The sequence below is a fragment of the Montipora foliosa genome, chromosome 1 (genome assembly GCF_036669935.1).
Source record: "Montipora foliosa isolate CH-2021 chromosome 1, ASM3666993v2, whole genome shotgun sequence".
Classification (NCBI taxonomy): domain Eukaryota; kingdom Metazoa; phylum Cnidaria; class Anthozoa; order Scleractinia; family Acroporidae; genus Montipora; species Montipora foliosa.
In genome coordinates this window covers 17,036,035-17,053,534 of record NC_090869.1, presented here as the reverse complement: position 1 = coordinate 17,053,534, position 17,500 = coordinate 17,036,035, and the positions used below count along the sequence as shown (strand labels likewise).

Below are 17,500 nucleotides of genomic sequence, written 5' to 3'. Positions count from 1 at the left end.
CTGTGTCACGTTATTTTCTGTTGAACAGGAGTTTCAAACTCGAAAATGGTCATATGGAATTTCTTTACATGACAAGAAAAAAACGACCTTTACCCAGGTGATTTGCCATAAAGTACCCAAATGCAATCCGTTTCAATCTCGTCCATTTGTATCCATCCGTGCTTCTCTTTACTTTTGCTGTATTTCCGTTATGTTGTTCAACAGTTTTCAGTGGTTATTGCAATGTTTCATTCTACTTTTTGGGCATTTAGGGTGTCATGAAATTACATCATTTTGCGTGACATTTTTGCGTGACATAGCCTCTTTAACATCTGCCTTTACGCGCACCAAAAAGATAACGCTAACCCTAACTCTTGCCTTATAGGCCACTTGGGATAATACCGTAATACTTTTTGTTTTTCCCCTCAAATTATGCATAAGCATTGCCCTTGCTTACTATTGAGACCATTGCAAGTCCCAAGAGAAACTGGAGAAAATGGTTACGCAAAATTTTAGGGGAAAACAAAACAGTAATATGGTATTTTCCGAAGTGGCCTATCGTTGGGAGTAGAAAGCACTTCGTGTTGGATGTCAAAACTGGCCGTAAATCTAATTACGAGCATTTATGGAGAAAGAACGAGTTTCAGTCGAGTGTAGTAAAACCAAAACCAAAACCAAAGTAACTACTTTGGCCAATCAAAAATGACGGAGACAATCCGGTAAACAACTCGAAGTAATTAGCCGTAGCCGACACAAAGCGCGGGAAAATGTGCACGCGCGAGCCACGATTGGTTTGGTTTCACTTCTGACTGGTTGAAAAAGTGGCGCGAGAACTTTGAACCAATCATTGAGTGAAGTAATCATAAACCAAAGCAATTCGCTAATTACTTTCCACACTCAATTGAAAACCGCTCTGAGTGCAAAGGTCAGAATTTGCGTTTCGAAACAAAATAATCGTTTCCTCAGTGGGCTACAAGGCAACACTTACGCCCACTCCAGAAGAATATGTATGCAGCATTTACGTCATCTTGCGGCAAACGTCCGGCAAAGGTGGTAAAGGAAGCCATGTCAAACTTTCCAAAGTGAAACGGACCGTTGTTTCCCACTTCGCGACCAATTGCAAAGTTATTCTTGAATGAGTTGACTTTGGTGATACGCGTTGGTTTGCCTGTGGTATCCTGGACTCGCAGTTGCGCGTTGTAGTACATTTTCATTCCCTCCTTCTTGTTCCACGTGACCATAACGTAAACCCATTCGTTCTGGACGGTGGGGCTTTCAACCTGGGCGTGCGTAAAAGGAACAAAGTTGGAATCAAGTCTCGATGAGAAAAGAAGTATGGAACGACATGAAAAAAAAATGAAAAAAAAAAAAGAGAATAAATATGTTTGAAATTGAGAATATACATATACACCAAGCAACTTCAGAAGCTGTAACAGGTCTCACTGTTGTAGAACAGATCACGTTCGATTTATCGATATTTGGACACGCTTATACGGCTCCATGTTTGATTTTAAATTCTCATCTACTAAAACACGAGAACAAGAGGTGAAACTTAACCAAATAGCCTTGTAAATCAGAAAGAAAAACAAACTAACAACTTAAAAAGACAGAAACCAGAAAAAGGATTAGTGTGATTGTGCTCTATACGCTCTACCAAGCAAGCTATCAGGCCGTCTTGAAAATACCGTCGAATCCAAAGTTAGTTATTGGTTCATTGCGTCAAACAAATCCCAACAAGGTGTAAGTCACCATTTTTACTAACAGTACTTTTTTAAGTTTCCTGACGTTTCCAGAATAAACTGGAACTTGATCCTTGCTCTTGACGAGGAGCCGACAAACGGTCAAAGCGAGGAATGACAACAACATCGATCATCGCAGTCTGCGTATAAACCCTCAGACACATCAGTGTACAAGATATTCTTTCTGCTTTCGGTAGATTCCACTCCACAGTACCGAGTCTCACTCACCTTCCACTCTCTATCAGCAGACCTCACTATGGACACCAACTTGCCTCGCTCGGTAAATAAAGAAAATCCGCGCATGCGTTTATCATGAGCACCAGTGTCCACAATGTAGTGCGGCTGGGCGTCGTCTCCTAATTGATTAAACTTGAGTTTCGTGCCGAAGGACATCCCATCGCCGCACATTTCCGGGTTAACAACGCAGTCATCAGGGGCAAGTTGTGAAACAGCGTATGATTCCTGTCCACCAAAGGCCAAACCCCCGCTGACGACAGTCATCTCCCCGTGGGTGATCAGGTCCGGGTTCCCAGGGATTTCTTGCGTGGATGCAGAATGTGCCGCATGAAAGATGGTACTGCTGTCAGAGAGTTTGTTGTTCGGTGGGGGAAGGCCTCCTCCTAAGCGGCTGTCTTTTACAGAGAGCATTGACCACGAGTGTACTGGCTTGATGGACGGCGCTGCAGGGAATAAATTTTGGAGAAAAATCTTTGGAAGTGAAAACAAAAAACTGCTATGCTTTGGACCAACGTACATTATTTGTAAATGGTTTCAAGCTTTCATGAGGGTGACAGATAAGGAAAACACAATATTAAGAAGATACGTAAAAATTATCATCCACTCACACTTTGTCTGTCACAAGATGCACACAGTTTACTTTGAAAATTTATCACAAACAAAAGTTCGTAAAACTGGATAAATCAGCCTAAATAAAACATGATTATTTAACCGTCTAATACATCGAAAATCATGACACGCGTAGTGAGAATTTAAACCTTTAAGTAATGATCCGTGTTAAGGTGGATAGCAATTTCCTTTGTTATGCGGCAACGGGGCTTTCCCCACATAGGAATGTTATCATTTTTACACAGAGAATGCATAAACCTACAGGAAAGCCGTTAACGCAATAATATTCATTTACAGCCCACTTTGAAAGGGTGTTTTTTTGTGTTAAAAGATTTTGACCAATCACAAGAGTTGAAAACAAAAGCCAAGAAACGTTTACAATTTTACATGTTCCCCACATACTGTGGAATTCATTTAAACTGAGACCAGATGAAAGATGGAAGATGGTTGGAAAGTAAGGATGAATATAATACTGCTTTTATGAAGTTTTGTTAACTTTTGCTGTTTAAGCCAATCAGAGGTAAGTACAGACAATAGAAAAGTTATCACCTTTTTGCATACCAACTGAATTCCAACATGTTCGTTGCCGTTGTTGCTATCGTTCTTATCTGGACCGTTTCTTAAACTACTTACCTGGAGCAGTGATAGTCATGTTGCTGACTTCATCCGGGAATTCTCCAGGCGTTATAGCAACCTTTTTGACGTCTCCGTTAATCTCGAGGTCGTTCTCCGTTTCCAGATCCTTCGCAGCAAACGTCACCGACTCGGCTGCAGCGCTAGTCTTGGGAAATATCATAGACACCCTGAGGAAGCCATTTTTCGGGACGACATAACCACCCTTGCGGCCTCTGGAGGGCTCGATTCGGATTTCGCGGCCCACTTTATTGTGCAGAAGTAAGGTGATGTAGTGTTCTTCTGGTCCCAGCGGGCCATCTGATCGGACGAAAGGAATAAGATAAGAAGCAAAAAGACAAAAGTCTTCGACGTAAACAATGGCAAAGGCTGAGAGAAATATAAGTACCGGGCCCAGTCGTTCAAAAGCTGATTAACACGGATAAAACACCAAAAAAGTTTGAATTTTGCCGGCTAAAAATCTTGTCGATGACGAAATAAACTGCAATGTACTTTCCCAGTAATCCGGGATTAGCTTAATCGAGCGTTGAAAAACTGGGCCCAGGGCTTTAAAATTTATCAGGACACAGCGTGATTCAATGTGGAGGGCCCTGGGTTAAAGTAAGGTTGCACCGGTTCAAAAAGGTGTCTGACCACTCGTCGGATTTGCCATCGGAGGAAACGAACTCGACACGCTTCGTCAAAAAGCCAACTGGCCGCCCTCAGCCATTTGTTACTTTTCTGCGAACTGGCTAAGCAGCTAGGAGCTTTTTTTGCTATAAACGAACCATTTACAAATTATTTAATTTTTCATTCAAAACTTCAGATTTTACTTAAAGGGAGAAAACGACTGATCTATTCTACCCAGCCCTACAAATTAAAAGATTTCAGTTGAGCCTGAAAAGAATTCCGCCTGATTCACTATGGTTATGCATTACTCAACATAAAGTTGCCTTCCAAAATCTTGCACCACATTGTCAACCAATCAGAAGCTGAACGCTTGCCCGCGCGCAGAGCCTCGACTGCGAGTCCCTTCGACAATTTCTGATTGGTTTATTCATTGTGGCGTCTGGAATTGGCTGAGGCTGCTACTACAAAATCAAAAACAACAACAACAACAACAACAACAGCAACACTTACTTAGAGGTGAAATCACAACGTCTGTTACTTCGTCTCTAAATTTCGCCGGTTTAACAACGATGCTCTTTCGATTATTAATCATCATCTGTGAATGCGAGTCAGGATCAAAAGCTTTCAAGATAAGGGGCTCCGAACTTTGGAACTCTCGTGTGATCTTCATAATTGATCCAGTGTTGATATGGAACCCCTGGTTAAGTCCCTTGTAGCTCGGGGCTATAATGGATTTTTTCCCTGCTCGGTTCCTTACTTTCAGCGTCACATAATAAACTGGTGGCTTTTCGATGATGTGGCGGGAAGAAGGAACGTCACTTTTTCTACTACCAGTCACTATGCAAAAAAAGAAAATAGATAAAATGAATAAATAAATAAATAAATAAATAAATAAATAATAGTAATAATAATAACAACAGACTTATAAGAAACGATTTAGAAATACATAAACCAAGAAATATAAGTGATAGAAACTGACGTTTCGGTGCATCTTTTAAGGTTACATAAAGACAAAATGCGTTTTGTGAAAAGGCTAAGTTGAAACGAATTTGCATAAAAGAGTGCCAAGCTAATTACATGAATACTTTAGCACGAAGAGAATCCGACTGTACATTCAATGCTGGTTTAAGATATACCCGAATAAGGCCGAATATCCTGCCTGAGTCTATAAGGAAAGGGCATAATAATAAACAAAAAAAATTAAAAAGAACGGTTATCGACATTTGTACTTAAGCAAAATCGAAAATAAAACGAACATGGGACAGGTACCCTTCGGCATTTACACGATCGTTGTAACGTGTTTAAGCATTGCAACTTTAAATGCCCTTTGACAGCAGGTTTTAGCCCTATAGTGCTATCTTTGCAACTTCATCTGCTAAATGGTTGGACCTTGAAGTCATTTCCGGTGAGGACTATGAATCGTAGGCCCTGTCTAGCAACCCTTGTCTCGTAAAATTTCGTGGAGAACACGGACTTCCCGTTGTTGCTGTTCTTGATTTGCGAGGAGCTCACTGTAATTAGAGCTTGGTCAATTGTGTGATTCCTAGGATAAGACTAAAACTAAATAATGACAAAGCTGAATCGTCATCTATCAACTGAACAATATCCAGACTTTGGAGAACTGGAGCCACCTTAACTTAAACGGGGGCAAGACAAAAAAGAGAGAAAAAAAATCACTCGGATCGCACCAAAAAGACAAAGAAAAGCCTTTCGCATGCTTCTCACCTTGCTTGCTAATTACGATCACTTCCTTTTTGGCCTTGGTCGTGTGCGGTGTGACAGCAATTTCCAGCTTGCCATTCAAGGCCAGTGGCGAACGCTTTTTGTCGTTAGTGAACGCAAGAAGTGTAACAGACTGCGCTGACAATGTTCCTTTGGTGACGGTTACCATGAAGTTCTTCTTGATTTTCCAGCCTTCAGCGGGGCTATGATCGCTTGACTGGATAACAACGTCCTGTCCAGCCATGTTTTTGAAGACAACATTTGTGTAATACTGCTTTCCACCTGAAAAAACATAAAGCCGGCTTTGAAGGACAAAATAGCTCCAAACCATCAGCGTGGAATGTGCTAATTTAAGTCCACGCAATAGTTAGGGTACGAGGGGAAACGGACAACCTGACAAAATGGCAAAGATATCTTGAAGTCATTTCTACACCACGTTGCTTTTTCTCGTCTATCGACCCTTAGGAACTTTTTTGGTCTAGTCATGGCAACTGTTCCAAACAGACTAGAGGCCAACCTGAGAAACTTTAATCCTTAGATAGAATTGGTAACAATTAAAAAAATTGCTTTGTTAGGATTGTTGCTACCTGATAATGCGACCTATATATTTCCGGTATGGCCCCTTTGCCGCGAATCTTCATAATCATCATCATCATCATCACTAACCTGCAGACATTCCCGGAGCAAGGACTTCAGCTGTAGTGGGTGGGCCTTTAACTTCCGTGGGTACCACCTTAATAAAGTCCTTGCCATTTATGTTCATTAGTTGCTGTGAAGCGGAATCACGGGCCTTAAACGTGATTTCAGAGTTGCCCTTGGTGGGTCGGGTGTAGATCATCATAAAGCCCTTTTTCACCTCCCGAGGCTGATCGCCGTCGCTTGATTCTATCACAATGTTTTTCCCAGATTTGTTCATAATCTTCAAAGATACGTAATATGTACCAACGGCTGATCGGTCTATTAAAAATAAAGAATCAATCAGTTAATCAATTAATCAATCAATCAACCAACCTATGGACCAACTCGACTAACTCAACGTTGACAGAATTTTAGTTTCTAAAGAAACTGTGGTACTGCGTCGGTGGGAGATTGATAAAGGTCGAATAACCATTCGCTCTGACGAAAGGCTAACGCTGGAAACGTCAGCTTTCCAAACCTTTCACGGTGGTTATTCGACCTTTATCAACTCGTTTGATAAAATCAATTTCTAACTCAACGGTGGACGCTATTCAAACCCTTTGCGAATAAAAAGTTTTGTTCCACGTATTTCCATATCATTTAAGGACGTTCGCGCGAAAATTTTCTAACATTGATTTTTTTTTTCTGCAAATTTTACCATTGAAAGATGATGAGTTGGTGATGTCAGAAATGTTAAAAAAATGGGGGGTCACTGCCTTCGTTTTGGAGAGAACTTGCCCGGAAGAACATCTGAGAATCTTAAAAATCCGGCTTCTTTAGCGAATAAGGCCACAGTGTTTGTAAGCCCAAAAATATTGCAATTACATCTTTGAAGTGAGATGTCTCTACCAAACTTTGTTTAAGTGGACCCATCAAGTGAACTTAGTTAAATGTTGAAGTTCCTTAAAGAACAAGCTCGCATTTAGCAATCATAGTTTCACGTCCCTTGCAGCCGCAAGATGGCAGGATTCCATGTTCCGAGGACAGAAATCTTGAATTTTTTTAACTTCCACGTTGATTTTTTGTTTATTTTTGGACAATGTGGAGATGATTGTAAATAAAATCTGTTTCTGTTTTTTTAAACTTGTCCTTACCATGTAGGGTTTCTCTACCTTCAAGATAGCGAAACCCTACCCTACCCTACAGGGGCACCCTATCTCGCATGTAGAACAAACGCCATGATATAAAAGAGAAGGGAAACCCTACTACCCAGGGTAACCCCACTACCTAAGGGTACCCTCCCTCATGTAAACGGTCTCTTAATCATTCAAGCAAGCAAGCAATCGTTCAATAAATCAATTAACACCACTCGATCGATCGAATGAGCCATCAATGAGCCGAGTTAAGAGTCACTTAAAATTGAACCCAAGACCTCTACTACCTTCCGAGCTAACATGCAGTTCGGCGCTAATTTAATTAGAAAGAGCTGAGCGATAGAGTCGGAGTACTAAGCTCGACAATATCGGAATGTGCAAGGCAAGGATTTCAATTAAAGCAAATTATAAACGATGTAACGGCGAACTACCGGTGGCTAAAAGGCCTTTTCCCATCGCTTGTTTAGCGTGCGAAGCAGTTGCGTCCTTTTTCCATGCAAGAGTAAAGTACTTTGGTATCGCTTACCTCCAACGCCTTCAATTTTGTCCTTGGAGACAACAACAAAGAATGACCCTCGGCTTGTTAACTCTGGTGAAACGGTTAGAGAGTTTTGGTTGTTAAGCAGTAAATTGACAGACCCTGATTTAGCGGTGAAGGTCAGGGGTTGAGCTCCAAGGCTTTCCTTACGGATTTCCATGCTGTATTTTTTAAGAATCTGATAAGAAAAAAAAAAAAGCAAACCATTAGAAAATGTTCTCTAGTATAAGCATTCCAGTATAAACCTCAAAATTAAACTGTTTTCTCCCTTTTTTTTACTTGGTAAAGGAGGAGGAAAAATGTAGAAACACGAACAAAGTCAATCTTTGGGTTCGTGAAATTTTCTCCCGAGCACTTACCACATCCAGTCTCAAAAATATTTGGTTGCTATGGATGGCTTTTACAGATATTTTCCTTGTTTCGAGTGAGTTTTTGGGTTTCAGTAAAGACAACAGGGAATGATCTTTGTATCATTAAAAAGTGTAACTATTGTGACGTCATGACAGGACACTTATGACCAGGAATGTGTGTTATACATCACGCAAACCAGAGTTATAAAATAACTCTAACCCCAACCTAAACATCATAACGCTAACGCAAAGATTACTGTTGTAGAAAGGCAGTCGACGTTTTAGCTTAGACGAACATCTCACGAAGTTAATCAAAATTGAGAGGAAATGTAATGAAACCATTTTTGGACTCAAGCGATGCTCAACCTCGTTTCCAGGGTCTCTGGAGCGGGGACCCTGGGAACGAGGTTGATGTGATGGGTTGGCTGGGGAGATAAGGGCAAGAGACATTCCATGACGCTTAGTTCACGTTAATATCATTTCTTGTCATTTTGGACATGTGTGAGTCAAGAATAAAAACGACTAATGATCTCACCTGCAGACCCTGAGGGGGATCCTTATCGCTGGAAATTAGCTGCACATCTTTGTCATATACGTTTTTGACTCGGAGTTTGATCATATCAGATGGCGCCGAAGGCATACCTAAAAACAACGAAACAATTAGAAAATGCTTTTCAAAAATTAGGCTCAACTTTCTTTTCAGCTGATCTCTTATTTCCCTGGCTGAAGGCGAAAGGAAGTCCCCGGGCGGACCAAAAATAAAAAAAATAAAAAAATAGGGCGCAGCACACGAAAAATATCGTCATGTTTTGAATGTGCGGCCAGCAGGTCATTATTTCCAACCAGAATGTCACAAATAGCCCTGCCTGATGTAAGGTTGGCAAAGCAATAAGCCATTGCCACCTTCCTCATTTAAATCCAGCGCAGTGAGTGCACAACGCTCCGCATATAGAATTGGTAGACTAGATCACAACCTGGGGTATTCATCACAGAAACAATTAGCGATGTATTTAGGTGTCTTGATGGCGGGGAATTTATGCCAATCGAGACAGGGGCAGTATCAACTCATGCGATGTCACGACTAACTTTCCCGGTGCATAAAAGAGTGACAGAACAGTAGCTTCAGACCACACCAAGGTCCAAGGAAGCTAGTTCGGTAAGTAAGAAGTTGTTTCTATGGCTCAAAATGACCTTGCACATCAAACTTCAAGTTACCAATGACCGTTGACGCAGAATAAATTGGTACTGTACATGATTGGAGTAGAAAACGAAAAACGTTAAGAAATAACTGTAACAGCGGGTCTTAAATACAACGGTGCGCTTACATTGTTTATCACATATGGGTAAAAATTACTAAAAGCTGATTGGCTGAGACGGAGGGCATTTTTCCTTAATCACAGCACTTTTGGTAATCAAGAGGGCATGATTACTTGATCCTGATTGGTTGACCGTTGCTTATTCACAGCCAGCAAAGTTACAAAAAAATCTTCTACCCGACTAAACTACTTTTTTGTCCACATATGAAATACATTTTAAGCGCTATTTCTGTTGGGAGCAACTATTTATTGAACTGAAATTTAACCGAATGGGAGCGTGTTAATTGTCGTTTGTCGCGGCACTGAACGGGCTTCCCTCAATAACTTTGCCCTTTAAGTGATAAACGTGTAATCGCAATGTGCCCTCGTGCAATGAGCGATTAATTTCACTTGTACTTTCAAAGTTTTCCAAATTGCCGTCGTCGGAAAACTTTGAAAATACGCGTGAAATTAATCTTTAATTGCCCTCGGGCCCATGGGATTACATATACAAAAATGGCGACTATAGACCGTATTCATAAATCGCGGCTAAGTAATTATTCTTTTGTCTTTATGCAAATCATCCTCACTAGCCTCGTTAGCACGAACAAAATTCAAAACAATTTTTGCTCCAAAGTGAGGCTAGTGAGGATAATTAGCATCAAGACAAAAGAATAATTTCATGGCCGCCATTTATGAATACGGTCTATTAAGTTGTGTAAGTTCCAGGAGAGGTCGTCACTTATTTCTATCCCTCAAACTGACATTTCCCTTTTTATTCAACTTACACGACGTACAATCTACTTTTGACTTCAAATCTACTTCAACAAAACAAACATTTTAAACAAGCTGAAAAGATTCACAATAGACGAGGCACAGAGTTAAACCCCGGATCGATGGCTTCACCTTGCAGTTTCCGATATCCACTAGACTAACGAGACAAGCTCCTGGAAAGTCGAATTTTATAGAGTATTGACATAGTAGTACCCAGCAAAACAATTGAAAGTTAACCGTCTTCAACGGGGTTTTTAGACTTAAGTACTGTAGATCAGCTTAGCTTAGCTTAGCTTTGAAACGCTATTTTTTGTTGAATTTAAGTTCCAATTCTGCCTGTTTTCGTTATTTTTACAGCGGTAAGCTTGTCATATTAAGATGGGATATTGCGTCGTGTAATTGTTATGAAATGTCCAATGTCAGTTTGAGGGATGGCCATAAGTGTCGACCTCCAGGAGATGTCCACGGTCATTTTGCACCAGTCCTTAGTGGTGACAATGCTAATTGGATACTCATATTTAATTCCAAAGAATTTGAATTTATCCTTACCTTTTCTGAAAAAGAATGTGTACACAGACCGCATCATCGACGGCGACAAAAATGTGTTAAAGGTCGAGAACAAGCCGAGGGTGAATTTAGCGAACTGGCTTGCACCTTTGACATCCGCTCCGAAGCACACGTTTGGCTTGTTTGTGTTAAGAGGAAGTTGAATTTCTGTGCCCTGGTCATCTGATGCCACTTCGTTTCCATCCAAATAAAGCTTAAGGCCGAGCCCGTTTTTCCATGTAGCACTGACATAGAACCAACGATCGGGTTCTATTTTCATCTGGGCCTAAAAAAGACGTAAGAATGACGATGAATGACGGTACTCTAAAGTCCTAGAAAATTTCGATCAAGAATGGAACCGCTTAGAATGATTCTCGATCGTCCCATAAATAATTGCCTTTTACACTACTTTGTAAGATGTAGCGGAAAGTGGAACACATTTTAGGGATTTAATAACATTTATGACAAATTCCTTCAACCATTATTATTTTATGATTTAGTCACTGACGAGGAAGATGTTCCAGCTCCAATCATCCCCTCTACCTGGTGATTAAGATCTGCCTCGACTTCCAATAGGCCATTTCCGAGTTAATGTCTGCCTTCTCTTCAAAGTGAGTCTAAGTGCGAAGTTTTTGTGATGGTAATTAGTTCTACTTAACATATGAATGAAAACTAATTTTCATATAACAAAAACTTCGCACTTAGACTCGGTTTGAAGAGGAGGCAGACATGATCTCGCAAATGGCCTATTAGATGACTTAATGTCCAAAGCGAATTAATGTGTCGCAAATATAAGGGCGTTAAAAAACAGCTGAAATTGCATGAAACATTACCTATAACATCAATCATAATGCTCGGAACTGCGGCCCTATAGATAAATGAAAGGTATAGCCTTACTCATACATGTCTCACCCTGAACATACCTTCCAGGCTTTCTTTGCGGTACCCAGTTCAACGAAAAGGTTGCCATTCATAAGGTACAAAGATATTCCACGGGTGGTGAGGCTACGTGCGCCGCTATCGAAAATGTACTTGGGTACTGGATACGTCATGTCCGCCTGATCAAACTTAAGCTTTACGCCCACGGAAAATCCGTTCAAACACACTTCTGGATCCTGCAGGCAATCGCTCTTTGGCAGCGCAGCGTTAGCGAACATACTGATGCCATCAAATAGCATACCACCATCTTGAATAAGGCCCTGGCCAAACAGGTTCAGCGGTGGAGAACCGATGACCTTGTTGTGTACTTTGTACATGAATGACCATGAGTGGAAAGGGCTGACTGGACTGGCTGTATACGAAATGAAAGGAAACGCAAGCAGTCAAATTATTTGACTAAACATTTTCAAGTGGTGCACCACTACATCTAAGTAAAGACTAGTACTGGGTACTGGTATCGATTAATGAAAAATTACTCGCCGATGGCTCGGTAAATATCGGTAAATAAAGACCAAGACTTCATCTCGGTTTTTCTTAAAACAATCAATTTCTTCGTGTGTCACCTGGACAAAACGGCTTGCGGCCATTTTGAAAAAAAAAAAAAAAAAGAAAAAACCGCCAAGGTGATTATTGCGTATTATTATATGGCTTGCGTTTGTAGCCGATATAAAGCGCGCTCTGATTGGCTAATTGTGACTGAATTGTAGGGCATTATTCTCCCGTAATGCCCACAGGCCGATTACGGGCTTGCAAAAACAAAGCAAAAGGTAATTAAAAAACCATATAATAAACTACTTACTAACCGAGCTAGCTCGAGCCGTACTGGGGAATATTGGCCCTCGGTCGTTTTTGTACGGACCTCGGGCAGTACTGCCACGACCTCGGGCCAATATGTACGGCCATCGCGCTCGGTTAGTAAGAAGTTAATAATCACCTCAAGTGCAACCAATCAGCGCAGAGAATTTTCAATAATCACCTATGTAATTTTAGAAAAAAGTCCTAAGAAAATACGCGCGCTGATTGGTTAAAAATCGTGCTTCTATAACTCGATGGAGACACAGAACTAGCACGAGTTGTTGACGTAGTGCATTTTGATAATTAGAGTTAACAAGTTGTTTTCCTTTTTCTTGTCGCGTTGTTTTCTAAAAGTAATAGAAAACATGTACTCCGTGTTTCGAAAAAGCTGTGGAAACACTCGCCTGCGGCTCGTGTTCCCACAGCATTTCTCGTTCTCCCAAACTTTCACTCCTGTTTCTATAACTCGATAGAAACACGGTACATGTTTTCTATTTCTTAAATAGTAATCGTATTACTACATATTTTACAGATCACAAGCCCTACGATTGTCCTATTTAGCGGGTTACACTCTTAAACACAGCTTGCATTGAATCCTGTGCGATTTAAGTAACTTAAGACGAACTGAAAAAGAACTGGAAAAGAAGAGGGCTGTAATTTCAGCACCACCTTCGAACTCGGTTAGTTAAGAGGTATGCATGTACTCCTTTGGCCAATCCTTAAAGTTCTCGTTTCTATGCCAAGAAGAAATCGAAGTAAACGATGACCGCGAAAAAAGAGTTTCAGGTCCAACTGCAACAAGCTAACCTGCAAGTGGTACTGAACTAGAACTGAACCTGTAAATCTGCAGGAACTAACTGTAGATCTAAAATCCCACGACAACCAAGACTCAATATTATCCTGGCAATGCTGGCCAGGTTAGCGTGCAAAAGGCGATTATAATTACCCAGGTTAACTGCACTATGATATAAGAGTAGTGCTAAAAGGGTCTCAAATAAGTCCGCCCTGGTTAGTTTCACCTTCTCTCGGACAAACATCAATTGCTATGAAGAAATGGCGCAAAACTACATAGGGATTTTATAATGAGGCTTGAGCGTTCTAAAAAGTAAACGAACCTGGGATGATGGCAACAGGTGGAAGTACAGAAGCTTGATCATTATTCACTCCTAAGGAAAAAAACCAGCCAGACCAAGACAGAATTGGTAACGGTAATGAATCCGTATAGCACATTTCCTATTTACATATTCAAATCCACTTTACAGATAATCTATGGGTTGAGACCGGATATCAGCATATACAGAAGCCACTTGCAGCCGCTATCGGCCTATAAGCGATCTCACCCACCCAATGAATGAATGAACAAAAGAACGAACGAACGAACGAACGAATGAATGAAATGAAGCTTCACCACAACACCGGTAACTCCATGCCCCACTCTTTGCGAATAGTGTGTGGCTTCTTTTATGTCCCACAGGGTTATGCCTACGATTTATCGTCCTTATCCCAGAAGACTAATATGTCGTCATAAAGGCAACACTTTCTCCTCAGTTATTTAAAGGCCCTGAGAGTTGGTCCAGCCGGAGTTAAACCTGCGACCTTCTGCAGGGTTAGAGTTAGGGCCAACTTGGCAATAGGCCACGTTCGATATATCAATATTCACACATGGCTAGGAGGATTTATGGTTAAATTTGAATATTATTTTGTTTAGAAATCACCCTTGCATGAGACTTGTGAAACAAACAAAACAGAACTGAGCCGAGATATTTAAGCATAAAGACTCGTAGACATGCCTGAATATTGATATAGAACTCGGCCTATTGCAAATTGAATAAGCGAGCCAAACCAAAACAATAATAATAATAATAATAAAACCTTAAACGCGTTACGATTATGTTACGATATCTCTTTGGTGTTCGAACAGGCGATATCGCTTGAAAGCAGTATTTTCTAAAAGACCGGCTGTTGAGAACTAAACCGTACAAAGTCGCATGAATTCTCTTTCAGATATTTCTCTCGTTCAGATTTTCCAAGGCCATCTCTCTTGGACTTGTTTTCATGGGTCACGCTGAGCGAGGTGCTTCTACTGATCAACTTACACAGTTACATAAAAATGGAGGCAAAGTTTTTGGCCGTAGGAGAGTAAAAAGAGATTGTATTTACCGGATGGCGTTAGAGTCACTTCATTGATGTCATCTTGTGAATGCGACGACATGACCTTGAGTTTACCCAAATTGTTGAGATACAATCTTGCATTGGTGCTTTCGTCCATGGCCACGAAGCTTACTGGCAATCTGGACACCAAGCTCTTCATTACCGTGAGACGCGAACCTTTTTTGACCAGCATACCGTTCGGTACTGAGTTGTCGCTGGAGAAAACTAGAGCATCTTGTCCAATGTTGTTTGTGAGTCTCAACGTCATGAAGTATTTCTGACCTTCCCCTTCAGAACCTTAAAAGAAAAGGCGAAACGTAATAAACTGAGGTGAGCGTCTCAAAGCTGTTGAAAATTTGTTTTGTAAATTTCAGCGGCATTGGAACAATTAAACTGCAAAGTAATATACTGGATGGAAAACACATTACCTTGTCTCCAGAAATAACTGTAAATATGAGATATTGTTTTCGGAGAAAGACGTCCCTTGAAGGTGGAGATGGAGGATGCTTGGAACCTTCCGTGTGAGCCTCGGTCAATTGAACTGCCAACGAAGAAGTTAAGATCTTTCCCGTAAGCTTCGTGAGTTCCAATTGAGCCTAGTATATCAGCATCCACCGGTTCACCATCGGAGAAGATCTGCAACCCAGTTTTCCTGCTGAAGTCTCCCATGACATAAAACCATTTGTTTGCATAGACTGGAATGGACGTCTTCACAAAGACCAAAAAAAAAAAAAGTAACTATTCTTTTCTTCCAGAAAAAAAAATTACCATGCATAGAATATCATGTATAGCTATGTGGAGGCGGGATCAGACAATATTCGGGATAGATGTATCACTTAATATTGTCCAAATGGCTGGTCGTATCATCTAAAAATTGCAAGTATCAAATGTTCCAGGCTCAAGTTCTTTCTTTTCATAGAGCGTTCAACTAAACGGTGATTTAGAATCCAAACTGGCTAAAAGTGTGCGCGAAGCCTTCGCTCGAAAGGGGAACGCAAATGCACTTATCCCAGATGACCAGACTGCTTTCATCGCGCCCGCGTGTATTGACGTACACATCTAAAATCGCACTTTGCACGGATAAAGAGAAAGCTGCGAACAGTTGTAGCCTCACCTGATAAGCAGCGTTCGAGGTTGCAACCTTGAAATAGAGTGAACTGAGTTGCACGAAGATGCTAACACCCTTGTAATTGTCACTTGCTCCAGTATCAAGCACATACTGAGGTTTATTGGTTTTCAACGACAAATCATCGAAACGCAGCTTCATTCCAACAGCAAATCCGTCAATACATAAATCTGGGTCCACCACACAAGACGCGCTGGGCAAGGTTCCGGACAGAGAGGCCTGGGCACCATCGAAATTCACTCCTCCTAGGACATGCTCAAGGGTACCGTGCGAAGTCAGGGGAGGGTTACCGGGGACTTTTTTGTCGTTCAATGAAGACAGAATCCAGGAATGGGTAGGGTTTACCGGTGGTGCTGGGAGTGGAAGGAAGATTACTTTAGTATGCACTAAAACAGTGGATAGCGTTGAGGGCGCGCTCTGATTTTAAATTAGCTACTCATACTCCGAATATCCTTTGTTATTACATTTTCAACCTCGTTTAATGCATTTCTCGTGCTCTGATTGGTTCACTCAATCTCGGTTATCAGCTCATATACAAGGAATTATTACGTTTTTGCAAACGTTGGCCGTGTAGCACTTATATTTAGAGCGGATCTCAATCGAGTGGAGTAAAACCAAAACCAAAGTAATCACTTTGGCCAATCAAAAAGGACGGAGACAATCCAGTAAACCAATCAAAACTCGAAGTAATTACACGTAGCCGACACAAAGCGCGGGAAAATGTGCACGCGCGAGCCACGATTGGTTTTGGTTTCGCTTCTGATTGGTTGAAAAATTGGCGCGAGAACTTTGAACCAATCACTGAGTGAAGTAATCATAAACCAAAGTTATTATCTAATTACTTTCGACACTCAATTGAAAACCGCTCTAAACAGACTTAAGTGATTAGAGTGTAATGTGAAGTGCTGGTTTTCTACCCCTTATGAACCATGTGAGTGGTAGTCCTACTAACGAATATGGGCCCACACAAGGACAGAGAAAAACTCTGACCAGGGTGGGATTGCTCCCGTCTGACCTTGTAGCGCAGTCGGTATATAGAGCAGCGGTGATCTAACCCGAAGGTCGTGGGTTCAATTCCCACCCTGGTCAGAGTTTTTCTCTGTCCTTGTGTGAGCCCATTTCCATTAGCAGGGGCTAACGCTCACATGGTTCATACAGGGTAGAAAACTAGCACTTCACATTACACTCTAATCAGTTAATTCCTATCAGCTCATATACCTTAGTTTGGCCTAATATGGTAAATGATTGCGCTAAGCGTTGCTAAACTAAAACTTTTTCCGCCGGAAAGCAAACTTCTCTCGGAATAAAGCAAAAAAAAAAAAAACGTTTTTGTGGAAAGTTTGGATCAATTCCAACGCTTAGAAGTATGCGAAAAGGTAAGCAATGTTTTTGTGATGAGCCTGCGTCTGTCTGACCACAAGGTATTACACAACATCGCATCTTCATCAAGCTTTTTAGATTTCGCTAAGATTTTCTCCCTTTTTCGCTCGTATTTCGTACTTCCAAACGTTTGGAGTTAAAGGAATTTAATACAACAATTATTCCATTCACGCTTGTTGGATATGAGACTGGTTATAGCCAACTTGGCGATACGCGCCTCGTTGGCTATTTACCATCTCATATCCAACGCGCGCTCATGGAATAACTGATAAAGTGCTACTATGATCAAAAAATCATTTCCTTTTT

At 41.1% G+C, this 17,500-nt stretch overlaps 1 protein-coding gene across 1 annotated transcript in view; it reads right to left on the bottom strand.

Moving 5' to 3' along the window:
• Positions 1–17,500, bottom strand: part of LOC137991413 (uncharacterized) — a 96,002-nt gene that overhangs the window by 31,997 nt on the left and 46,505 nt on the right. Inside the window, exons 47-60 of the mRNA XM_068836510.1 lie at positions 15,803–16,167; positions 15,117–15,396; positions 14,698–14,985; positions 13,653–13,703; positions 11,727–12,094; positions 10,807–11,089; positions 8,724–8,830; positions 7,827–8,016; positions 6,195–6,485; positions 5,532–5,810; positions 4,317–4,643; positions 3,198–3,497; positions 1,947–2,398; positions 968–1,259 (exon numbers count right to left, since the gene is read on the bottom strand). Coding sequence (XP_068692611.1) covers positions 968–1,259; positions 1,947–2,398; positions 3,198–3,497; positions 4,317–4,643; positions 5,532–5,810; positions 6,195–6,485; positions 7,827–8,016; positions 8,724–8,830; positions 10,807–11,089; positions 11,727–12,094; positions 13,653–13,703; positions 14,698–14,985; positions 15,117–15,396; positions 15,803–16,167 — 3,873 coding nt within the window. The remainder of the gene's footprint in view (positions 1–967; positions 1,260–1,946; positions 2,399–3,197; positions 3,498–4,316; positions 4,644–5,531; positions 5,811–6,194; positions 6,486–7,826; positions 8,017–8,723; positions 8,831–10,806; positions 11,090–11,726; positions 12,095–13,652; positions 13,704–14,697; positions 14,986–15,116; positions 15,397–15,802; positions 16,168–17,500) is intronic.